Source organism: Lepisma saccharinum, chromosome 21, assembly GCF_977018435.1.
Source record: "Lepisma saccharinum chromosome 21, izLepSacc3.1, whole genome shotgun sequence".
Classification (NCBI taxonomy): Eukaryota; Metazoa; Arthropoda; class Insecta; order Zygentoma; family Lepismatidae; genus Lepisma; species Lepisma saccharinum.
In genome coordinates, this window is record NC_139249.1 from 23184373 (window position 1) to 23211634 (window position 27262).

At 37.3% G+C, this 27262-nt stretch overlaps 1 protein-coding gene across 2 annotated transcripts; it reads right to left on the reverse strand.

The window, feature by feature from the left end:
- Nucleotides 1-6640: 6640 nt before the first annotated feature.
- Nucleotides 6641-25262, reverse strand: LOC146003910 (uncharacterized). 2 transcript variants are annotated; one of them, XM_083142395.1, is made up of 3 exons: nt 25175-25262; nt 10666-10884; nt 6641-7432 (listed from the first exon to the last, which is right to left on the reverse strand). In XM_083142395.1, exons 2-3 carry the CDS (start codon nt 10877-10879, stop codon nt 6951-6953), a joined length of 696 nt encoding a protein of 231 aa, XP_082998521.1. In that variant the 5' UTR covers nt 10880-10884; nt 25175-25262; the 3' UTR covers nt 6641-6950. The 2 variants fall into 2 exon arrangements, with proteins under 2 accessions (XP_082998521.1, XP_082998520.1); XM_083142394.1 differs by having other exon boundaries at nt 10666-10893; nt 25175-25243.
- Between the last annotated feature and the right edge of the window lie 2000 nt (nt 25263-27262).

Here is a 27262-nt window from a genome sequence, read left to right on the forward strand (position 1 = left end):
GATACAGGTGCCAGGATTTTCAAAAAGGGGGGCTGGTTTTACGTATACTTTCTACTTTCTTTAGTAGTCAGTCTTCTCATTTTGAAATTTGCTCTGCCTTTGATTTTTCTTATGAATACTGGAGAACAAGGTGCTCCCCTTTATGGTTATGACCCACAACAAACCCCCTTGGGTACGCCACTGATATACACACATACAGTGTAGAAAAAACTTAAAATAATTCAGGCGCCAGCCATTTTTCTCAGGAGCCAACCCCTTTTATGGCAAATGCGATCTAAGAAAGCTATGAATCCAACTAACATAAAGGTACAGATTGTCAAATATCGTAAAGCATTTAATTTATTAATTAATACAAGATGATTGGATTAAAAGTAATTAATTCTAAATTTAGTGTGGTCTTCCCAAAGAAGGCTCTATCGGTAACAGCATGAATAACTATGCCATTGCATTCAAATACATGGTAGCTGGCCCCCTTAACGGAGTGCTTAGCACATCACGCTGCGACGCCAGGGATCTCGGGTTTTAATCCTGGTCTCGGCATGGATGGTTCATGGGGCTATTCATGAATTGGGGCTATCCATGAATGGTTTGTGGGGCTAAGCATGCATGGTTCGTGGTGAGTGTCAACTTTATCAATTTCATCATATCATCACTCATTCCAATTTTCGCAAATTAGCTGAAAGTGGCACAAAAGCAAGATAAAATAAAGCAAATCAATCAATCTAATACATGGCGAACTCTACGTAGCGAAATTTTAAATTTAGACTAGCAACACTGCAAAAATGTATAATGTCATGTTTATTATTCTGATTTAATGATACATGATAGAGAAAACACATACTGTACGTGATATTTTAAAAACGTTGATGGAAATTCCAAATATATGTATGTACTGTATGTGTATCTATCTTTACTTTAGAGCTAAATTTGGATAATTTTCAGGCGCCATCTATTTTTCTACCCCTGTAGAAAATAAGAAAAACCATGAATCACACTTAAGATAAAGCTACTACATTTGAAATGAGACCTTAAAACACCAAGATTGAATTGACCTTAAAACACCAAGATTGAATTGAAAGTAGAATTAGGGTTTTTTGAATGGATGGTTTTCTTTCGATAAAAAGCTGACTTTGGGGGAGGGGGGAACTTGAAATTTTGGCTTTTTACTTATTGCGGCTAACCTATTTCACTTGTAGTGTAAGGATTTAGAGGTTCGAAATTTCATGTTTTGGAACTAGATAAATAATTCTACATGATATAGCAGCTAGAAGACACATGTTAGCCATTTCTTCTGCAGGGTGTTCGAAAAGTTAAGCAACCGAGACTTTGACGATCGTAACTTTTGTTCAAAAAGCGATAAGAGACATGAACCTTGCATTGGGTATTAACATTGTCTAAGTGGATGTTTTAAAAACATTAAAAAAGAAAATGTTTCTCTGCATGAATGTTCAGTATCGAGAAAAAGTTACTAAGGTGTAAAAAAAAAGTATTTGTACGAAGAAAAGAAAAACTTGGATAAAATACAGATATGGAGTTGCTTGAAAAATTTTGATGTGTGCCAATGGTCATTGTAGGTATTTATGGAATTAGAAAATGTATGATAAATTTATATGAATTATATGTATTACAGGCAACTTACGGGATCATTAATGACAAAGTAGTTTTTTTCGAAATTACAAAGTATACTGGCAACATTGGTCATGTTATATGGCATGCCAGGTGTGACCGACATCTGACTATGTTATGCCATCAATGTCCAAATGAAAGAAAAGATTTGAAAATTATATGTAAAAAAAACTGACCTCCCTATATATATGTTCGTAAAAATCTCAAGAGTTGTCTGCAATGCATAGAATCCATAAAAATGTATAGTTCTTTTGCCAATTCCATAAATACACACACAGACCATTGACACAGATTGAAAATTTTTGCAAGCGACTCCACGTTTTTCTCTACTTTGTACTTATTTACACCTTAGCACTTTTCCTCAATACTGAACGTTGTTGCAGAGAATAATTTCCATGTTTAAAGTTTTAAAAATATCCACACAGTCAAAGTTAATACCCAATGGAAAGTTCACGTCTCTATTGCTTTTCATACACAAGTGTCGGTTGCATGACTTTTTGAATGCCCTGTAGTTATTAATTTGTTGTTGTACGTGAGTTTGTGTATCTACCTACCCAATGCATAGTGGCAAGACTGTTATCTTGTAATCAAGGGGTACCAGATTTGATCCTCAGTGGAGACATATGGCATAATGATTCGAATTCCATTTTAAAACTGTAGGACCAGTCCTGATTAGCCTATCAGAGTATAAAATGAACTTAAAACAAACTTTCACATGCTTATGCCGTCAATGTCATAAAAATGAAGCAAACATTAATATAAAACTATTAGAAGTTTCAGGACAATTGAAATTTTTACTATTCATAATACGAATGCAGAATTCATATGCATAGCCTTATACACCATTAAATAAATAAGATCAGTATGTTACTACAAGGGAGATTTAGAGCCCAAAGTAACTTATTATTATGAATACTTTTGTTGGAAAATGGCTAGATTTTTTGATTGAATGTTATAGGCTATATACAGGGTGCTCGGAAATTCCCCTTACAAACTCCTAGGGCTAGTAGAGGGGACTGAGTAGACAATATTTGGAATAGGAACCCATGTCCGGAAACGTACCGTTTCCGTGCTACAACCATGACAATGCGTCGGATGTGCCTGTGTTGGTATGCAACCGGGTAGGCAGTATATGATGTCAGAAGATCACCTGATGACCTAAAGTGTAATCATTTATTACAACTATGTCAAATGAGGTGTTACGTAAGGTACAGAAGTGAATGACGTGTGACTCAGTCCATAATACAAACAAATTTATTTGGTAACAATGCCAAGGGAACAAAAAAAAAACTTACTATTCATTAATCAACACCTGTGTCGACAGTGGAACGCAACAATTTGTAGACGTCACGTGCCATCAGGTGATCTTCAGACGTCATGTACTGCCTACCAGGTTACATACCAACACAGGCACATCCGACCCATTGTCATGGTTGTAGCACGAAAACGGTATGTTTCCGGACATGGGTTCCTATTCCAAATATTGTCTACTCAGTCCCCTCTACTAGCCCTAGGAGTTTGTAAGGGGAATTTCCGAGCACCCTGTATAAAAGAATCAGCATTCCTGTTGGCATAATGTTGCCACATTGTAATCAAAGGGCTCCAGGTGGCACAGTGGTTCAAGTCTTATTTTAAGTTGTAGGTTCAATCACAATGAGCATATCTCAGCATACAGTGGACTTAAATAAATTTTACTGACAAAAATCCTTCTTTAAATAATGTATTTCTTTTTGTAATTTTGGGGCAATCTATTTCAGTTTCTGCTTCAGTTTTAGGGCCATGTTTTACTATGCAGTGTTTCTCAACTGTTGAGTTGTGACCCAGTACCAGCGAGGGTAAAGTTCATTAGATCCTGTGATTGCAAACTATTTGAAACCCAAATTTATTTATATTTGTCAACAAGCATAGACAAATACCATCCGGCACAATTTATTTATTAATATTTAATTTCAAGGATGCATATTAATGCATTAAGTTGAAAAAATTAGAAAGGGTAAAATTTTCCAGCATGCCATCAACTTTATAAAATAAATTTACCGTGCTCTGCCTCTAAAGGGTCGAGTACCACTACACAAGGATTGCTCCGTGACCAGGTTCAGCAGCTACTACCTCAATACATCACACAGTTTGCCACTAGATTTTTTATTTTAGATAGTTAAAAAAAAAAAGGTATCAGAGAGCATTTGATACATTTCATAGGTGTGTTAAAAGATTTTGCAATATTTCCTTCCTTTCTTTTTTCTTTACATGCAACGTTCCTATGCCACATTCAAACATTGACAATTATTAGGGCTAAACTGATACAGTGGCGATAATAGTGGTGTCGATATTGGAAAGTACCGGTTGGAATTTATTTACCGATTGCACCTGATACTTTTACAGCATTTTGGTCTTTCACAGGTTCGTTAAAAATGCTGGGTGACAGTTTCGTGGAGTCTAATTATCATGAAAATTATACAAAATTCGAAGTTTATTTTAATTTTGCACCAGTTTGTGTGAAAAAATGGAATTTCGTGATAACATAACATGCATATAATTAGTCTAATCCTTTTACACAATTTTTAATCAACACTTCGAACAACTTTTTCAAGCATCGGTATTGGTTTCAGTTCAAAGTGTTATCAGCTCATGACTAAAAATTATGTTACTATTAGAGTCTATTTACAAAATTGATCCATATTGATTTGACTTGGTGTTTTAAGTCCACTTTATGCACAGTAATGCTAATCGGGACAGGACCTACAGTTTAAAGTGGGATCCGAACCACTATGTGCCTCGATCAGGTATGAAACCTGGGGCCCCTTAATTACAAGGCGATGGATGACACTACTACTGCACCATCGGGGAGGCCTCAATTTACAAAATATATACAAAACTGCTCTTAAAGTTATTTGGGTGTGCATATACTGATATATTTAATAAGCCTACAGAAACATGAAGATTACACTTGGATAAAACCATTCATTCAAATAAGCCGGCATTTTTGCAACTACTGCTTATGTCTAGCAAGTCGAAAGTTGTATTTTAAATTTAGATATGAGTGTCCTTTTACAGTACAGAGAGAAATTAAAACTGTGGAACATGAAAATGCAGTCAATTAACGGTAATGTATTTTCATCGATTTGCATTTTTTGCAGGAAAAAAGCCGAAAAAAGCCCAACCAAAAAAAACAGTGGATTTTTTTTAGATCCCTTCCAACTCTAATTGAAAGTAATTCATTTTTCAAGTGACACTTAACGAAATAGTCATCAGTCGGCTCGGAGTTAACCTAAAGAAATTGCATTATGTGTGTGTATTTGATCTTCCACCAAAATACAGAAAACAAGCAAACAACAAAAACATAACACCATTAAGCCTTGTTTCCATGATATAAAATTTCAATATGCTGACCAAGGCAGTAATTTAATTTTAACCTTGAAACGTTACATTTAGTTTGTTTTATAGTAAAATTAAATTACTGCCTTGGTCAGCATATTGAATTTTTATAACAAAAACATATACAGCACTCTGCCAAGGGTCATGGGTTCGAATCCCGTCATGTGTGTTCTGTATTCCTTGCGAGTTTGTCTTCATTAATTTCATCATATCATCATCACTCATTCTCATTTTCGCAATTGTTCAAAAATGGCAGAAAAGCAAATTTTAAATGTGCCAGGGAAAAAAATCAATGCTGTTGGGCACCCTGTATTTGTCTACCTCTGAAAATGAGCCTGGGCATCTAAGGGCAGTGGCGGATCCAGAAGATGCAGTTTGGGGGGGGGGGCAAATTTCAGTCAGGTACCTTACCTCACAGAGAATCATTTCTAAGTTACACTTGCGTTGATTTTTAATGAACAATATATAGTATACTTTAAACAGAAATCGCGCTGACTTCCATGTTTTAGAAATTACAGTATTATTTTGTAAAAATAGGGTACATGGCTGGAATAGATGGTTATTATTGTATCATTTATCATTCCTCCCACAGTAAAGTAAACTATAAGATGAAGAGCAAAGTGAATAAATAAAGACAACAAAAACCTATTTTCCAAAATGGTTTTGTCACACATTGCACAGTGGTTCGAATCCAATTTTAAATTGTAGGTCCAATTCTGATTCTATCATGAGTGTAAACTGGGCTTAAATAAATGTTAACCAATATTATTAAACCAGTCAAACTTGGTGTTTTTAAAAACTATTAGGCATAATAATATATCGAAAAAGTAGCAGTTGGAAGGGACCCCTATCATCCTCCATGTGGACCCACGCCTGTCTAAGGGTTAAACATTACCTTGCCAAAACTTACCTGTATAGTTTTCTAAATTGTTTTGTTGACAACAAATTTCTTCATCTTACAAATCAGGAGTGATTATAAAAAATATTTGTAATAAGTTCAGTGTTGTATTTTACTCTTTTCAATAGAAAAGCTACAACCAAGAAGTGTCCATGAACGTACTAGGTCAGGCTATCTAACTTCTCTACTGAATCATATTTTGGCAATCAACTTTTCACCTTTGGTAGCTAAACATTTTGTAACAGTAGTCAAATTACCCTTAATATTTAAAATCTGTTATATGTGGACATGTCCACCATATTTTAGTTACCAGCGAAAGTAGATTTTCAGTTACATCTTGAACTTTACTAATTAAATACTACAAAACTGGAATAAAATCAATAACCAGATGAAGAATTTATTCAAGTTTTATAGCATTCGTTAACTTTTATGACACAACTGTAAAATCCTAAAGATTAACATGGGCATGTCCAGAACTTACTGAAACATCATCAATATTTCACAGCACGTTCAGCAAAACACATGTGGTAACATTAAGTTAATATCAATTGGGTACTGACGTTTAGTACAGCAAAGGCACAAGTTTCTGAACTGCTCACAGTTAACTATTTATTAAAAACACATTTCTGTGTTATAATTTTTAAATGTACACTATTTCGAAAATGAAATCTATCCTTACAGCAGTTGGATGAGATACTTTCAAACATTATTTCACATTTTCACACTTTTTTTAAAAAAAAAAAAAACTAAAAAAAAACCATTACAAATAGGAGTACAGAAATCTGACACACTTACTGAACAGAATTACAAGTCTGATAAAAATTATTCTATAATTACACAGGTTACACAATGCTGATAAAAATTATTCTATAATTACACAGGTTACACAATGCTGTTATCTAACAAAATATATATGTAGAAATAACCCAGTCAAAAATGCCAAAGAAAAAGGTTTGTATGTATGTTTCATGAATAGAGAGTACATAACCAGATTTCACATGCTGCCTTTACATGCAATGAAGTTTCTTGGGCATAGTTTAGGCATCGAGACTCAACTAAAGTTGTTGGCACCAGAGCTTGACTGTTTGGGTGCAGCTGAAATAGCTGCTCCATGCTTTGCCTGCTGTGGATCAAATTCAGACAATTCACCATAGTTAACGTGACTGGAACAAGGGAAAAGCTTTGATCCATATGACCACAGAGTATTTGCAGCACCAAACAACATGCCTGTTGCTCTTCCTACGTCCGCACCGTGACTAGTTTCGCGAGGATCCCTGACAATCGGCAAACAGTGGTAATTCTTAATTTTCTCCACATGAGCATCTCCGAGACCAGCAGCAAATCCAAGCACCCAGTCTTGATGATTACGATTCTCAGCCATATATGGTTTCCCGTTAGATATATTATTCAGCACACATACTCTTAGCCTAGCAGGAGCAATGATCATTTCACCCATTTCATAGAAGATGCCATCTCCTGTTGGACCACATTTGAGGAATGAGGGAATTATTTCATTATTAGAGCCTTTCCGTCCTAGAAAAATAGAAACTGAATGTCAACATCCAATAAACAAATACCAAGTCCTGTGAACAAATATTTCGGAACTCTGGTCTGCCTTCAAATGAACGAAATTTGGAATGCTTGGTTAAGTTTGGGAACGGGAGGAGGGACACTTGTATGATTCAACATAGAGTCAACGGAGCAGGGGGAACTTACGCAAATTATCATAGCTGGGAAGATATCAGGGTGGCCACTCTAGGACTGTGATAAAATTCAAGTATAATTGCTCTTTTTCGAGGCGAACTTCCCAAAATTCAAGATGTCTGCTCCATTTCTACCTTACATGTTACTGTCTCTCACCACCCACACACATACACACACACATATATATTAACAATGTAAAGGGTCTGTGTGATTTCAATGTATCCAAAAATTCTAATTCAGTTCATTAAACGGTGCATAATTCAATTCATTAAACTGTACATACTATGTTGAAATATTTAATTTAAGGTGTCGAGCTTACATTTGCAATTTCACATATTCAGACTCGAAATGCATCTACAAACACAAGTCAAAGTGTTATGGGATATATTAATTTTAGAAAAATTGTTAATTGTATAAGAATTTCAAACAAATTTACGAAATCAACTTCAAGATGTCTTTCTTGAAATAATGTTCTGTCTATCAGATAGACTGTTCTGCAAAAGACACTAACAAAGCAAAAGGATTGATAGAATTCTGTTCTATTTTCCATGCAGCTTCCTTTTCTTCCTCGATAAAAATAAAAGCTAAACTGTAAAAAACTTGCCTCAGGGCATCTTTATAAATATGTATAAATTCAATGGGATTTGTATTAATAAAAGTTGCACTTTTTCACGCCTACGCAGAAAAATTTAAGCAGAATTCACGCATAATTCCCAGAATACAAGGAATTTCCGGTGAGTGGCCACCCTGTTTATATAAATTTTCTTAACTGGAAGGATAGCATACCCCTATATCTCCTTCCACCCCTTTAGCATTGTCCAAGGGTTCAAGTATTTTTTTTCAATAACGATCAGTCTGTGGCAAAGTAGTCAACATAATGCACTGTGAAGCCAGAGAGGTTCCTAATTCGAACCCTGGTTAAGGTACAGATGTATCATTCTATGCGTCTCACAATTCATTTTATCTGTTTATCATTCATTCTAAATATTTATCACAACTAACCCTAGAGGTGTATAAAAGCAACATAAACTAGAATAGAATAGATAAGAATAGAAACATCATAGAGTCAACAATTGTGCAGAACAAATATTTGATGAAACAAGAAAGAAAGCAGAGTGACATCAGTTAATACATTGAACTCAAGTTACAATGTAAAATTTGCTTTCAAAGTTTGTGAATTTTCGAAGCAATTCCACAATATTATAAAGATATTAACAGAGGTACAAATACAAAATGGTGAGGGCAAGCAAAAGAATGCAAAACGAAAATGTATGCTTTCATTGAACCCTTTCCAGATATACCTGAAAGTACCAAGTACCAAGTTTTCCCCCGCAGATAGAGCTGTTTTTCAAAACATCATAGAAAATGTGTTGCCAAGTGTGTTATTATTTAACATTTTTTCCTGAAATCTACAACATGTCCTCTTTCCACAGATATATACCTGTAATTAGTTATATTTTACATAAATTGTCTCACATTTATGACTTTTTTCCTCTAGGAATTTTTTGAAAGTAATCAACATTGTAATAAAGTTACTGAAAATTTATTTTCAATACATAATAAATAATTAATGAAAAAATAAGAAAAACAGCTTCTTGAGATTGGAATTGTTACTAAATATGATATCCGAAGTGGAATCCTTGTAAAAAAATTCCAGAATGTGCATATAAATTAGTCAATGCTATTCACAAGTTTAAATAAAAGCACAACATAATTCAACACAAGTACAAGTATAATTCAGGAACGAAGAAAAATTGCAACATCTATCAGTGAGAATTTGAAAGAGGTGGTTATTGGTTTCCTAGGATTTATTGTATGAGCATACCACATATTTGCTGTAGGAATAGACATATATGTGCAAAAGAGATGAGGTGTGGTTTTAGCCTCTCGTTCATTCATGATACAAGTGAATTGAAAATGACAGGCTATGCCTGTCGCTAGTTCAGGAGGGGTTACATTATATGTATAAAAAGTATATATTAATAAATAAGCTGGAAGATTTCACCTGAAACTATCCCTGGCACTACATGATCTGACCTCTGCTGGCAGGCACTGACAGCAATGACACGAGAGCTTCCACCAACTGTGGAAACACTTGAGACAGCATATGCATTGTTCTCAGCCAGCCAGAGTTTGCCATTCCCCTTGCAGGATGATTGAACATTCAGTTGCCACATTCACCATGGAGGGGAGATGGAGCCAGCCAACACATACAAGGATGGTTTGAAAAGTAAGGTAAATGAAGCAAAGATGGTATAAATCGACCACTCTCCCCCTCACCTACTCGCGGGGGTACGGTGCACTGGAATCGCGGGTCTGCACAGGTTGTTTTGCTCGTGGTTCCACTATAATACCATAATCAAAATCAATGCACGGTCAATAAGTTTGATCCTTCAAAGAAGCCTTTGCAGAGTTTCAGCCCAGTGCATTGTGAGGTTATGTTTGATCTTGCGAAATATATTAAGTGCAAGTGTTTTCAAGCATGATAGACAAAACCATCAGGACAATGCACCTGTTCACACGTCAATGGTTTCTATAGCTAAAATCAATTAAATAAAGTTTGAATTGTTGAATCATCCACCCTACTGGCCCAACCTACTGGCCCAACCTAGCTCTCTCTGACTTCCATTTGTTCCCTAACCTCAAAGATGGCTCTGAGGACAACGATTTTCCGATTACAATGAAGTGATTCATGATGTGAACGGCTATTTTGCAGGCCAGGAGAAATCATTTTATAAACAATAACCTCACGATGCACTGGGCTGAAACTCTGCAAGCACTCTTTTGAAGGATGAAAGTTATCGACCATGCATCGATTTTGATTATGGTGCTGTCATCTCTGCTTCGTTTACCTTACGTTTCAAATTACCCTCATAGGTACCACATATTTCAGAAGAAAATTCACCCTCTAAGGGCTTGAACTTTCCCTTTCAAAGGACTCTTGCAACAGGATGGTCAGTTCCGATGTTTGCACCAAACATTTGGCAACTGGATGCTGAGTGGCAGAAATTGTCTCAGGATGAATCTTCTTGCCTTTAGAGTATGTAGTGTTTGTTATTTACCTTCCACAGTTCTCCAGCTTGCATCCTCAAACCGAAAAACAACAGCCCATTGTGGAAGATCAGCAATCCTGTCCACCTCAGTGCCACCTTTTGAGTATTTGAAAAGGTACAAAGTTGCAAGTCGATCTACTGCATCAAACTCTACAGGAACAAGGTTTGGACTGGGTTCCGAAAATCCCCACGGCTTGTCAGCATTGTCACAGACACGTTCCATGTTCTCTAGCATATCAGTATGAGGAAAATACAACATATTAATACTACTTTACACAATTTGAGATCTTTAACACAAAATGTCAAGTGTTCCAAAAGTCACCACTGTGCAAGAAACTGGTCATGTCTGACGGACTACCATCCAGAGAAATGTGATTTGCTTTTCTGAATGGTACTGAACTCTAAGCAATCAGTCAGCACTGCCCTGATACTATGATTACTAGTATTGTGACAATAATGTACAAGGTGTACAACTTTGCTTCCGCCGTGTTTCCCCAAAAATATGATGCTGTAATGAAAAACATTGCTTACCCAGGCATTATTCAAAGTATTGTCCATCGCTGGCCACTACTTTCTCCCATCTTTCGGGCAGCGTACGAATGCCGCATCTAAAAAATTGTTCATCTTTGGAGGCGATACACGAATCGATCCACTTTTTGACTTCTTCATAAGATCGGAAGTGTTGGTCAGCCAGTTCATGAGCCATTGATCTAAACAGGTGATAATCAGAGGGAGCGATGTCTGGAGAATAAGGCGGGTGGGTAGGACGTCCCATCTTAATGTTTCCAAGTACGTTTTCAACACTTTGGCAACGTGGGGTCGTGCGTTGTCATGCTGCAAAATCACTTTGTCGTGCCTCTCGCTGTATTGCGGCCGTTTGTCCTTCAATGCTCGGCTCAAACGCATTAATTGCGTTCGATAACGAGCACCTGTGATTGTTTCACTTGGTTTTAACAGCTCATTCTGCATCTTCGAAAACTTTCTGTCTTCCACCACTATGCCGGCCTCCAACGTTAAAGTCTCCGTTCTTGAAGCGTTGAAACCACTCACGACAGGTTCTCTCACTTATAGCGTCCTCACCATACGTAGTGGAGAGCATTCGATGAGCCTCAGCCGCAGTTTTCTTCATATTGAAACAAAAAAGTAGAACCTCCCGCAAATGGCGAGAATTTGGCTCGTACACTGACATTTTCAATCGCGAACAACTTCACGATGCACAAACCACTCGACTAATGTTTGAATGGGGTTATCTTGACAGAGGTCCAAGCTAACTGCGTGACGTCTGCGATCTGCTTCTTTCGACCGCTACTTCCTGTTGTTGCCACCTGTCGGAAAACGGCGGAAGCAAAGTTGTACACCTTGTATTTGCATAAAAAACCAACAACAAAATGCACAAAGGAAAAGCTAACTTTGATAAAGTGCACTCAAAGTCATCTGCAAAAAGTTGTTTTGAAAAGTTCATTGTAAACTTATCTTCCCGTTTACTCTCCACCAGCACTATGAGGTAGTCCTGTTTCTGATAAGTGTACAGATATTTATGACAATGAAAGAGAGTTGACAAAAACATATGTGTGGACATTTATTTTGGCTACATTTACCATTACACCACCTCTAAAAATAATATTAACACTCCCTAGATTAAAACTCTGGATAAATTGAATTGAAAATTCTGTTTCCATGGAGGAAATATCATAGCATCTCTTTCAAGCATAGTTATACACCCAGCTTCTACTGGCAACTTAGCTATTCCATAACTGTACATGACATATACACTGACTTACCCTATAAAATTCATAAACAGATATGCCCTACAACGAATGAACAGGCTATTCAAATTTCATACACACACACTTTTACAGGCATAATTCTATTTAATATATATCTGTGTTATATGTGAACTTTCAATTTATAAAAGACATAATAAAACAAGCTTCAAATTCCTTTCTACTGTCAAATGCAAAAGGGACAGGGAATCTTATCATCATTTACCAGCTTCACCAACTTCGCAGGCTGATGCAAAATAATAATGGCAAAGCTCATACAGTGAAGTTCTGCTACACCTAGGTGAATTCTCGAAAGGGACCAACACATAACAAGAAATGGAGAAGTCTCATTATAATTAGGGCTGAGCCAACCATGCCGATGTATCGGTATCGGAAAGTATCTGTTGGAATTTATATACAGATACTTTTGCTGCATTTTGGGCACCGCAAAAATTCCTCTTAACACTTTCGCGAAGTCTAATTACACTGGAAATTATGCAAAATTGAAGTTGCTCGTTACTTTGCACAATTTTTTGTTTGAAAAAAAAAATTGTGATGACAAAACATGTAATTTTAGTTTATTTTAAAGGAAAAATCTTGGTCAATTGATGCATATAATAAGACATTAAAAAACTTACATGCTATTGTCAATAAATACTGTGAATAACTATAAATTATTACAATTTTCAAGTATCGGTATTGGTGGAAATCTAGTATCGGTATCGGTGGGAATCTGTGAGGGTATCGGTTCAAAGTGGTATTGGCTCAGCCCTATTTATAACTCCTCCAATTTGAAGGAAGTAAAAGCAATAAGTTAAAACCCATAATTAAAAAAATAATATAAAGATTGTACAACTCCATACTACTCATATCTTGGTCTCAGTTTCTTGAGAATCACCATGCCCAAGTGGAAGACTTGATTGCCAAACTGATCCAGTAGGGAAGTCAAATAAGGACAAGTGTATGTAGAAAAATACGTACATGTGTATATACACATTTCAATACCTTATTAAAATTAAATGTTTAATAATGAGAAACTTCTGAAACATCACCATGCTAAAAAACCTGCAAATTAACAAATAGAACACATTCTATTGCTTGAACATGAAACATTACCTTACTGTGGGGGCATTTTCCATGTAACAAAATGAACCCATCTGAAAATTATTATTGTTTTTAATTGCATTAAGGTTTAAATTTTTGTGAATACATATAACTTGCATATCACACCAACAAAAATTATTAGCATCTGTAGACTACATATTTCACAGAGAAATGAAGTCAAACTTTGCTACAGTTTTCAAACATCACACATGTAACATTTTTGTTAATGCTTTTCATGCATTTAAATTATGTCATCATACTCAAGTATTTTTTCAGTTGTTAGCAGACACCACAACTACTTCATAGTTCCATGAAATAAGTTTATTATGAATATTTTAATCCAATCACATGTCTAGAACTTTGCAATTTGTGTGTAAATATCGCACAATGCTGGAGTGCCCATGTTGCTGCAAAACAGGTATTGCAAAGAAATGCATGTTTAGTTTTGTTCTCTCATATACATACAGTCAAAAAGGGAGGTCATGGAACTGAGAAGGGGGCTCCCCTGTGGCGAAATGGTAATGTTGTTGCCTTGTAATGAAGGGGTACATGGTGGAGGGTACATAGTGATTAGGATCCCACTTCAAACAGTAGGTCCAGTCCGGAATAGCCTTTTTGTGCATAAAGTGGACTTAAAAAACTAACAAATAAACAAAAATAATCAAGACACGGAAGTGGTAGCCATTACTAGACAATAGACAATTTCGCACAGTGGCGGCCGCTTAATACGTGCTACAGGATGTTACTCAATTTGCTAAAATGAAAAGAAAAAAGAGGATAAATTCCATAATTTAAGAAGTTGAATAAAGCACTGAAGTGAAATGATACATCTCACATTAAGAGGCTGAAATATTTGCAGCGTGCTATGTACTTTCCACGGTTTTGCTACTTCACCGCACTCACAAATACACCCCCTTAACAGAGATTGGTTCATACAAGGGAGGTAGGATGTCAGCTCAGTAAGATCGTCTGCTAGCATGCTACACAGATCCACAGCACTGTAAGTGTTGTCATATCACAAGAAAGTTAAGAGTCAACCTTCTCTCTCTGTCAGAATAACATCTTACAATGTCATTCCAACACTTTCCGTAGCTTGTTAGTGAACATTTGCATAATACTTGTAATGTGTAATATTGGCACCAGCTGTAAAATAGTTGGAACACAAAATTCATAATATCACTCAACCTTTAATCTATTTTGGTGGTAAGATGTATAGATTACAACTACTAAAGTAAAATCCATGCATTTCTGGCATCTGGAAGTGCTTTGTGTTATGTAAAATGTATGTTGGATTTTTTTAAATTTGATATATACTCTAAATAATCCTTTTTAAATGCTTTAATCTACTTTAGGCTTTAGCACTTCAGTGGTAAGGATGAAGCAAAATGTTGGGGGGGTCTCCCTTATTGCACAACGAGCTAGCAACCTTGCATTCTGACGTCACCACGAAATGCTTTCATTGTTAGGCTTGTTAGGTTTAGTTATATTAGCATATATAATACTTTTGCAGTGAGAACTAAAACTAATTGTCCTAACCTAACAATGTAGGCATTCCACATCTAACTTCGATAGACGCCCAATATGTTTGGGTGTGTGTGTCTCACTTAATGCACAATTCTGAAACACCTTTTTGGTCAATCCATACCAATTATCTTTTGACGTTGACATAAGCACAGATAGCTTTACAAACGTGAGCTGTTCCACGTGACTTTAGATTCAAACCTGAAAATTGTTCGCATGTTTCATTGTCTTGCACATGATCTTGATCAATAAAAAAAAATTACCAACATTTTGCTCACAGATACTTTTCAGGTGATCTCTTTCAATAACTTCCTCTTACCTTTAAGCAAAGAAAGCAATCTCCTGATCTGTTATTTAATACACAAAGAATATCTACAATTTGAAGCACAGAATTTTACTACTTTTCTAATACTTGCATATTAGAATGAAATACCCCCTTCGCCCACCCCCAACAAGTGAATGCAAATGTACCAAGTAAGATTCGCTTAACTTATTTCCAAAAACTGAATTTAAATTTTAGGTAGTTTAGATTGGGTAGAGAAATATGATTTTAGTGTCATGAATATTTCTAGCAATCTCTCAACAGCAGGGGAAAGTTACAGCCACCTTACACTTTACCTCATATCTGTTTCTCCCATCGTTAAACGCTGGATATTTTCTTGAAAGATCATTGTTGAATTTACGTATTTTATTTGAATATAAATGACTATTTTGCTTAATCGTACTAAAATGGCTATTGTGCAATTTTTGTATACTTCAGCTCTTTTTACGTTCCTTTGGCTTTCCCTACACTGAAGGATGTAAGGCTTTGTTGATGATGTACTGACTGAAATCTTTGTTTTCCATCATTTGTTTAAATTCGCAGTTGTTAGCACAAGATCTTTTTGTGAGAATTACTTAGATGCCTATAAATGTGAATTTTGATCAAAAGAGCATTAATAGTTTGTAATTCATCAGCGCACTTTTATGTATAAACTGAAGTCCTAATACAGTATAAATGTAAAAAGAAAATTGAAATAAGTTTACATTCATTGCCTATTTTTGTCGTTTTTTAAATTTTAGGGTGCCCTTTAAATGCCTATTTTTGTGCCCTTTTTAAGTGTCTATTTTCAATATTTTGGTGCCTATTTGAATGCCTATTTCAGAAGTTTTTAGTGACTATAAATACACACCATACTAATGGTCAGTGGAGTGAGCCGCTCTGCAATGGTTCAGTGATTTGGTGCTTAGTACTGAAGGCTCAGCGATCGGGCATCATTGTTTTGATCACCTGAAAATATGCTTGCTGCAGTGAACCCATTCAGTAAACATGGCAGAGCAGAAGACGGGGAATTCACGAAATGCTACAAAGTTGAGAATATAAGTTTCCACCGTCACAACTAGTGCAGATATTCATAGTCGTCTACAAGCAAATAAGTGACCTTATATTTATATATATTATTTAATTAAAAATAAAAAAAATATTCACAAGCTTTTCTTTATCAAAAGTAACCGTAACTTGAAATGAATGTTTACAAGCGACAGTATGCACACACCTCAAGGGTCTCGACAGACCCGTACCCAGGATTCTCTTTGAGAGAGAGAGAGAGAGAGAGAGAGAGAGATATTCACACCTGCACAACATGCTGTCTGTGACACGCTTCGGTGCTCCACTCCGCATGTCCTCCCCGAGCGACATGACTCCTTCGCGAAAGAGTTTGTTCCACTGTTCCACTCCTGCCCGGGACATACAGTGCTCCCCCCCCCCCCTTCCCAATATATTCTTTCCATTCGTTGATGGATTTCACGACCCCCTACACACTCCGCTGTCACAAAGCGCACAACACCCTGCTGCTACTCTTTGGATGCCTCCATTACACGTAGCAGTCAAACACGGAATGACTGGAAATGGCCGCTGCTTGACTAGCAGCCTTTGCGCACACCTTGCCAGACATGCAATGCCATCTAGCGGGAAAATGCCAGACACATAATGCCATCTAGCGGGAAAACTTGCACGAATCAGTTTCGTCACACTTGCACCTCCATTCTGGGCCTGTCAACCCATTTCCAACTACAATAGTTTTGGTGTAATATCCTCTGCCTCGTTATTTATTGACTGAGCCTAATATAAACACAAGATGTATCAGGTCTGTCGCTCTCATCTTCTTCAGTTTCGTTCACAATACCAGTACCATTGTGTTCCTTCATAATAAAACTGAATTATCGCAGAATGTTCCTTTTAATTCTAATCTGCTTTTCTCACAAAGAAAAGAAATCTATCGGACTCTGGTAATATATTATACAAGGGGGAAAATTATAAGGCTGCAGATGAACCAACTATAGCACACAACTGACAGCAATACGAAATAATTCTCCTCCTAGAAGATTATCTTCCACTTCCGGGAAATTCATCGCTCTTCCGAAGCTTTGCAATCAATACCAAGAGAAAAATGCGATAAATGAAACCTGTCCTGGTCATCGTGAAATGTCTGGCACACTGACGGCTCGCTGGCAGGAGATAAATTTAGTACAAGAACTTTCCCTTTTCCTCTTCGTCTCTTGTTTGCATAAATTAATTAAACAAGAAATTATACAAATAAAATAGACTTCCAATGTTGTGGCAGGAACTGAGATCAGGTACCAAACTGATTTGCTGGAACGGAGTTTTGGTGCTTCCGGCTCACCTCAATCCTTGGTTCCATTACATAGTGGAGGCAGATCCCACTTTAAACTGTAACTCCAGTACCAATTATCTTATCTGTGCATAAAGTGAGCATAAAAAATCTCTAAAACCTGTATAAAATTTTTTTAAAAAAGTAAAAAAAGGGTTCTAAAAATATGGTTATCTGTTTACCAACTTTTGACAACAGCGCAGCCAAGCTCACTGTCCAGGACGACGGCAATGTTGGTTATTTGTTTGCAGCAGATGAAAATCGACCATGGAATGCGATCACTGAGCTGAAGTGTTCGAAAATATTCCAGTTTCCCGGGGATCGCTCACAAGTGAGCCGCTTCCGCATCCACTCAGTCCTCCGAATGCAGCCAATGAGCAATGAGCAATGCTACGTGTAATGAATTGTGGAAGCTGAGTTTCATTACTTCCCGCCGTGCGCTTGACAACAAAACTGTTCAATATGCCTAGGTATGATCAGAAGAATATGAAATTAATTTTGGGAACATTAAAAAAAAAAAAAATAGAGGGGATGTGGGTTTACCATAGATTAATAATGACTCCACTTCACAGACCATAGTTACCAATTTGGCCCTAGGGGGATTCTCTAATTTATATGCTAAAAATATGGGTATGGAAGTAGGGGGGTTAAGATCTCCCCAAATGTCAGTTAATACTGACATCCCCATTTTGCTATATTTTTCTGTTAAATTGGCAAAATGAAAAGGAAACACATCTGGACCAAAGGTATTCATAATATCATAATATTTATATATATACGTATATGGCAAATTATTTTCATGAGTGGAATAAGAAAGCTGCTTGACAAAAATACACAAAAAAGGGAGGGCTTCTTAAGAGTTTGCCACGTCATTAAAAGACATGTGTATAATGAGTGCTTCATGGGGTGCAAGAAGCAACCCTCGTGAAGGTACTCAGTTGCCAACCCCTCTTCCATGTAGTACTCTCTGGCTGCATTTTGCATGCTAACAAGGCTCTGGCGCCTGTACTCTTAGCCAGTATAGTGATATGTGTCATCCATACATGTTTGTGACTATCCTTTCGTCCTGTTCATCTCATCCCAGTGTCACAATTAACCAAAAGCGGTAGAAATATAATGTTAAATAAACAAAATCAATCAAGTGGTACCTCAAGATAACATCAGTAATTTTACATTGCCATATCTGTGCCAGAGATCTGGTGTCGAGTCCTGATCGAACCTGCATTGTTCGCTGAAATCTTGGTACCCTTGACCCTAGGGAAATATTTTGCACGGTCTACCAAGATTGTGTTGTTTATAAACGTTTTCAGTTGTTTTCAGATCGCAGAAATGTGTTATTGTAAAATAAAAGTGCATATATTACCTTAGCAAAACAGCCCCACGACTTTGCGCAACATCCAACACGATATTTCACAACAGCAGCAAATGGTACGTTGCCTACAGTTTCATAAATGTATTAAAAATAAAGTAAATCAAACACAAAGAAATTTAAACTTATGAACCCAATATAGTGGTTAAATTATCGTTCAGAATGTTATATTTATTGTTTTATGTCGTTACGTTAGGGATGTTACGTTTGGTTCCTATGGCAATTTGTGACTTTTTTTTTTTTTTTTATACGGAGTGACTATCTTCACCAGGTGTAGCTTAGCTTTCAAGCTATTTTCACCAGATTTTAAACTGCACATGTGTAGATGTGTGTATTCTTTAGTTGTTAATAGTTGTTAATGTGTATGAAGCTTACGTCAGTGTGCACTTATTTGGAGACCGGTATTTTTTTCTACATGCTATGGATATGGAGATGGAAAAATATTGCAAGGTGTTCATAATCATGTACTGGTGCTTCTAATATGCAGTGGCGTGCGGTGACATTTAAACTAGGGTACGCAACTTGGGCCAACCGAAATGATTTATGGGGGCCAGAACCCCCCCCCCCCTCCCTGGCCATCATGTTATTCAGAAAATAACGTCTTTCTACAATTTTATAATGGGAAATTTCTCATCCTTGTATCAATATCCAAATGTAACGAGGTAAAATATATGTATGATATTTTATATTCGCAAATATATTCTGATAGTAGCTACGTAGAGTCCAACAATTCAACTTTGATTATTTTCTTCCTGCAGTGCAATGAACATTGAACGGGAAGGAAATGGCTCAATCATTTTCCGTCCTTTCAAATTTCATGTAATAAATTTGATAAATCTCAGTATCCTTTACTATTTCACACCTTTCGCAGAGGAAACCAACGAATAAGGCCAACAATAAAGTTTCACTGTTTTTTTACTCACTCTGTAGATATATTTTATCTTCTTCTCAAAAATCAAAATGCCTAATATACTGCTTACCATCCTTCACAACTCCTGCCTGAAACAATTTTTCCAAATCAGGAACAGACCTTCCATTTCGGATTGTTTACACTTTTTTCGTAAATTCCGAAAATCCCTTCTCCAGAATGTCACCAATCACTCCCGGTCCCCCTATTTTATCACTTCACAGCACCGACAAACAATAGAGATCCTGTAATGTAAATAATATGAACGAAACACTCGCTGCAAATTTCACACGACAGAAGAAAGCAAAAGTCAACCTCCCATGGTACGTTGTGTCCGGTCCAGCTATGCCCGAAAACCACTCGTTCTTGTGGACGAATGAATCTGAGTTGCCAGTCGACAAAGTATTTTGTAGAAGGGAGATAATTAAGGACAAGTAGAAAATACGTCAGCATACATCCCAGAACACTTCAAAACCTAAACTACCGTACATCACTTTGCAATGTCTGGCAGGAGGGAGGGGGGCTCATTCGAATCCCATTGTAAGCATTGTGTTTTATTATGTTTTTCTTTTATCATTCATTCATATCGTTGGGTCAACAATCAACACCCATGCTATGGAACTCAAAGGAAATGTTGATCCCGAAAGGAGATAAACAGATGATACTTTCATACTCTGAGAATTGTGCAAAACTTGCAAATTGTTCACGTATTTTCCCCTCGACACAGTGATAGTCCATTCTGGTCCTCACCTCCCTATACGGAAAAAAAAAAAAAAACTTGCTAGTGTAACTTTAACCTCACATAAATATTTTATATGTGATATTTTACGCGTATATTAAATATGATCTTCCACCACTACATATTCTTGCCCTCCTGTCTGATTCCTGTATCACTTTTTATAATGTATTTTTATTGCAACCCAACGCAATATCTATCTGATCTATCTACGAGTGGCTGCTAAATGCTAGTAAGCTAAGCATTCCAGAAAAAAAATATATATGTTGACTACTGTCAACACTGCATATGCTGTCAAAATCTTGGGTACCCTCGATGCTTAGAACCGGGAAAGAAGTGTGAGAGAGGGTCAGCACGGGCAGACCCAAACACGTGGTCGGGGCTGATATGAGCCAATCGGGTTACCCCCGAATTTCTAGGGTACCAAGCAGAAGAAACAGCATCTTTCTGCGGAAATCGGCAGGAACACGGATCGGGTGGGTGCCGAAGTCACAATCAGGATCATTCGGGACTGCCTTCAGGAAGGCATCAGCGTGTTCGTGCGGAAATCGGAATTTCTTGCAGTGGAACTGCTTTCGGAGCGATAATTGTTGAATTTTCATGTTCGGGGAAGACGAAAAAATGTTTATTTTTTCTTACTGTGTTTTGGGTACAAAGTGCGTACCTTGCGTATCCTGAATGCACGCCACTGCTAATATGTCACATGACATGTATATAGGGTCCTTACATTCTTAAATGCTTCTCTCGTTGTTAGATTAGGAAGGTGAGATTTAGGACTATTGGCTTTAAAATTACTTCTGTAAATACTTTCCATGCATTTAGGGTTCATAACTTTCTGCTATTCTCACTACCTGGTGAGAGCAGTAGTCACACCAATTTTTAATTTAAAATAAGGTAATGGTTCAGATTGTTTTATGATTTCTTTTCAAATTCTCCTACCAGGAGAAAAAAACACAACTTAAAAATTACCTTACGCAAGCATGCACACTTCCCATGCACAATGAATTTTCCATTGACAAGCGACTGTAAGTATCGTAGATTAGTGGGAATTAATGTAGGAGTAAATTGGAACCTTAGTAGAATGCATTTAGGGACTTTATTTTAATGCTAAGAGAACCAAACCTGGCCTTCCTAACCTAACTATGAAAGCATATATTGAACAAATCTTAAGTAATCACTAAAGCTCTGCAGTATGTGTTAACAGAAGTAAGTCGAAATAGAACCATGTTAAAACTGCTTTCGTAGTATGATGAAATCACAAGCCCTACATGCTATTCTCACCAGCTGCTGAAAATAGTGGTGGCATTTTTTTTTAAGTTAGGGGTGCTAAGTTTGGTGGTGCTAAGTTTGGTGGTGTGATCCCTTGAAGGTGTTCTCTAGTTATTTGAGTGTGCATACAATGGGTGAGTAGCAACAACCCTGGCAGCACTTGCTGCCTGGTTGTTGAAAAGGAGCGACCGCGGCTACACTCAACATAAAATTCTCTCGCTACCTGCGGTCAACATAGTCGTCTGCTAGATGCAAAATGGGGGAACAAAGATGTGTGGAATACAAGGCATATACCTGCTACCTGCAAGTTTGATTATTTAGCCCGATTGTACCATTATGTCACGTATATGGTAGACTTAAATAGTAATAACTTTTCCGGCACTTTTTGGAGAATGATTCATTCATCTACAGATAATTATGCACTAGCTTCAACTGAGGTATTTTTAGAATTACCAGCCAAATACCTCAGTTAAAAAAAGTAATGAACACAGGTACTGCTCACATGGTATGATGAAATTTATGAAGGGACACTCAAAAAGAACATCAATGTCCAGGCCAGGATTCGAACCCGGGACCCCTAGTGTCGTAGTGCGCTGTCTTAACCTGTATGTCCCCTCTTCAAGTACATATCCAGCTTCTCTTCCAAAGTATCGAGGCTATTTACTGTGTGAAAAATAACGGTACATACTTTTCAAGGGAGCGTGATATCAAGAAATGCACCTTTTAAGAAGTGTAATATTACAAAATCCATTGGAAGGAGGGGGGTAACTTATATAAATGATGACCATGCAAAGTTAATCATGAAGAAAACTAAAAATATTTGCATATTCCTGTATAAACACCAGTCCGTACATGTTCATTTATATTGCTTTTATTTACAGAATATTTTCTCGACTAAGAAATCATTTATAGGTGTTTTAACTATCAAACATTATAAGGGCCTCCCCGATGGTGCAATGGTAACGTCATGGGCTTGTAATCAAGGGGTCCCGGGTTTGGTACCCGGTGGGGGCACATAGTAGTTCGAATCCCACTTTAAACTGTAGGTTTAGTCCAGATTACTCTTTCTGTGCATAAACTGAACTTAAAAACCACCAACACAGCCAATCGAACATTATTACATGAAAACAAGATGATAAACACCAACACCGTTATACAATTTTGCACACATTTTGCCAACTTATGCTCACTCATTAATATCTCTGTTCCTAAGCAGACCTCCATGGCAGAGTGGTTAGCACAGCATGCTACGGCACTAAGGTCCCTGGTTCTAATTCCGGCTTGGGAATGGGTGTTCATTACGAGTATCCCTTCATCAAGTCTTCACTTATCCTCATCGTCGCAATTAGCCAAAAGTTAAGAAAAATAAAATTTCTGTTCTTAATTTCTGTGATTTTTAAGGGCACATTTTGGCATATTTGGCCATTTCTGCATGATAGAGCATATTTTGATGGATTTTCGGTCATATTCAGCATAGTTTTGCATTTTCAAGAAATATAGTCATTTTCGAAGTGGATTCGATTCGTTCTTACTCCTGTGTTTACTCGAGAGATTTTTTTTTTTTTTTTGGACTGCAGCAAAATCTTTTTCATTTCGGTACTAGTTTACTATCCTTCGGACAGATTTCTTCATTTCTACACAACCGTAATAAGTTCCTGTAGTATTGTCTAACATCAGGAAGGTGTTTTGTGTGAAATTCAGGTAAGTTTTCCGTATTCTGGAAACGGATTTCTTCAAACTTAAAAGTTTGGGGCTCATTTGGGGGCAGGTGACTCCGGCCAATTTCTAACATGCCTTTAACAGGGAGTCTATACAGAAAGCCGGGGAGCCGGAGCAGAGCGGAGACAGGGACGCATCAGCGGTTGGGGGGGGGGGTAGGTCAACTACCCCAGGGGCGAAACCCGGAATCGGTAGGAAATTTGGACTCAAAAATTTCAAACTAAAATATTTTTTTAGTTTAAATTTCCCACCGATTCCGGAATGGATAGCCCCAAAAACCATTCACGGAATGTTCCACGAAGCAGATAGGTAAGTACTTACGTCAAAAATTGACGAAACTAAGAGTTATAGGTGTCAGAAGGATAGTAAACTCTTACCAAAAATAGTACGTATGTGAAAATATCTCAGCATTTTTATATTGATTTTTGGAACACCAGTTATAAGGGCATATGTTTCAAATCATAGTGCATATTTTGTAAAATTTTAGGTCATAAGAGCATATTTTATTTTGTATATTTTGGTGATTTTTAGGTCATAAAAATTCTAGCCCTAGTTATAAAAAAGGTTTACAACCAATAAGTTCACACACACAAACAAAAAGTTCAGTCTTTTGTGGAACTTGCACTTCTACACGAAAATAATTTTTAATTTAATAACAATTTTTAATTTAAACCTAGATCGTTAAATTCAATTGGCCACCCACAACCTTTCTACACTCAATGCTACTCCTCCGTGGTTATTATTATTTTGGAGAGAGAACATTGTAAACACATACACTATAATTCTATAGATCGACCACAAGGAAAAAACCTTGGGACGACAAGTCCCCGCGCATCTTTCCCTTCTTCCCTCCACCTCGGGCCATAAGGAAGCATAGTCAACTCTCCCCCTCCCCTTCTCGCGGGGGTACGGTGCACAGGACTCGCGGGTCTGCGCAGGTTGTTTTGCTCGTGGTTCTACAATACGAAAATCGCAGATTGCAACGCTGCCATAAGGGGCGTGGCTTGTATTTGTGGCTGGAGAAAATGTGGCGTTCTTCACATACGTTTGGCTGGGAAGGTCTGGTTTGGGGGATTTCAACCCTGCCGTATGGGGTGTGGCGTGGGCGTGGTTTCTATTTGTGGCTGAGGAAAATGTGGCGCACTTCACAGACGTTGAAGATGGAATTCTCTAAAATTCAAACATGATAACTGACATTGCAGAGTATTTTCACAAAATAAATTCATGGATAATATTGAAACTATTACCGGCTTACGTGTACACAACTTACAGTGTGCGCGGGGGGGACTTATTCAAGGATGAATATTCCCTTTCCTTCAATGTCATCTACACGAACGACACTGTCACACACCCAATAGTTACAAACAAGTTTAAAACATCTTGTATTCATTTAAATCTCTAATATCAAAACTTTGTAAACGTGCCGACCTCTAATAATAGCTACAAATACAGTAATAAACATTAAAAATTAATACTTACAATTCCCGCACACCTCACACGAAAAGTTTATTGCGCTTCACGTGCCTACGGTCTGGTCGCTGCGCTGCTGATCCTTTTTTTTTTTTTTTTTTACGGTTCTTTATCTTTCGCGAGTATGCCAAGAGAGACTAAGAACAGAGTTGCCAACTACCTCAAAAAATACATTCCGAAATTAAGACAGACTAGACTAGTCTTTTTCTTTTTTGACAGTTTGTGTTGGTGCACAGGTGCATTACCCAGAAATTCAGTAAGGGATGGCATGCGACTCCCCTTTGCTAGTCAGAGGACGTCTGTCGATGGCAAGAAATTGTCATCGCTGATTGTAAAAAACGAAGAAATAAAGAAAGAAGAATATCATCTTCATTTTATCTTCACTTTATGAAGTTTGTTTTTCTAAGCCCAGTTGCCGGTTTCCGTGGTGGAGTGGTTATCAAAGCGCGATACTACGCCAGAGGTCTTAGGTTCGAATCCCGCCCGACCTAGACGTGGGTGTTCATTGTGAGTGTCCTTTCATCAATGTCATCATATCACATCATCCTCATCTTCGCGATTAGTCAAACGTGGAAGAAAAGCGAAGTAAAATAAACCAAATCGATCTAAGCCCAGTCATACAGTGACTGAACCTGCAGTTTAAAGTGGGAACCGAACTAGGAACCACAAAGTGACTCCACGGGGAACGAACCCTTTCTTTTATCGAATGTACCACCGACACGATAATTATAATTTTAGTAACTGTGTTCTTTCTCACTTGCTGGGTTTAACTGTATATACTGTCATTTCATTATACTCTTATAATATTAAGTTGCTCGACATCCTTGCGAAAAATGTACATCAAAAGATCACACGATCGCCAATAAACTAAATGTAAATTGATATACGAGTAATAACATGTAATCCTTCAGTCTGGGTATATACTTATGGTGCCGCTCTCCCTAGTGGAGTGATAAACAACGCGTTACGCCGCCTAGGGTCGCGGTTTCGAATCCCGGCCTGGGCACGGGTATTCTTTCTTCATCGAACACCATATTATCACTCATCCTCGTCTTCCGCGATTGGCCTAAAGTGGAAGAAAAGTGAAGTAAAATAAACCAAATCAGTCCACCAATATACTTTTGGTGTTTTCTTCAATCAGTGGTTGGCAATCTCGTTCTCGCGACTGCTTTATAACTTCGGGAACTTCTATTTCTTGTGGAGATTATAAAAGGAATGCGTCGCAGTAGAATGGCCTTGGTCTTCCAGAAAACGGGATATTTCCCGCAAGCAAAACTGGTAAACTTTGCACAGTAGTTAAAATAGGAAATTGCTACTGCTCTAAGACTGGGTTTACGTAAAACGAATTTTCCATCGGGGAGCGGGAGGGGAGATTTGTGAGTGTAAATTTAGTCAACTTACACGTTGTGAAATTTTTAAGGGGTGTTGAGGAAATTTAGATTATTGGTCCGGAGTTTTTGGGGTGTTTGGCTTTGGTTAAATTACTGTTGTAAGTCAACTCAATACATAAGAAAGGAAGGAACATGAATTTCTTAGACTACAATATATATATATATTTTTATTTCTTCACTAGTAAATCTTTGATCCTATAATACTATATATTACAAGCAGACGCGGATGCACGCCGGGAGGGTAATCACCCCTCCCAACTGCCAGGTTTTTGGTTACTCTACACCTAATATTTTTCCAGAATATTTTTGTAAGTTTGATTGGAGTCCACTTTTGCTCATGACAGGCTCATCGGAACTCAGTGGCGGCGCCAGGATTAATCATCTGGGAGGGGAGGGGGTGCTGAGATGGCGCGGAATAAAATTTAGGGGGTGCGATGTTCAAAATAAAGGAAGTATCAAATATGCATGCGTGTTTTAGCAGTGGCACAACCACGAATTTTTGTCTGGGGGGGGGGCAAGTACCAGGATAAACGTGCCAGTAATAATAATAATGCCATTATTATTAGTATTGTAGTAGTAGTATTGCAACAGTAGTAGTAGTAGTAGTATAAAATACGTTATTATCCTCGTAAATCACGCAAAAAGGGGAGAAGTCAGTGCTAAAGCATTTGTTTTCGTTTGTGTTTTACAAACATGCAACATGGAG

Coding starts and splice junctions, on each gene's coding strand:
- LOC146003910 (XM_083142394.1), bottom strand. CDS start 10,891: ATGCTAGAGAACATGGAACGTGTCTGTGACAATGCTGACAAGCCGTGG. Junction 7,433..10,665: donor AAGCTGGAGAACTGTGGAAG/GTAAATAACAAA, acceptor CTATTTTTCTAG/GACGGAAAGGCTCTAATAAT.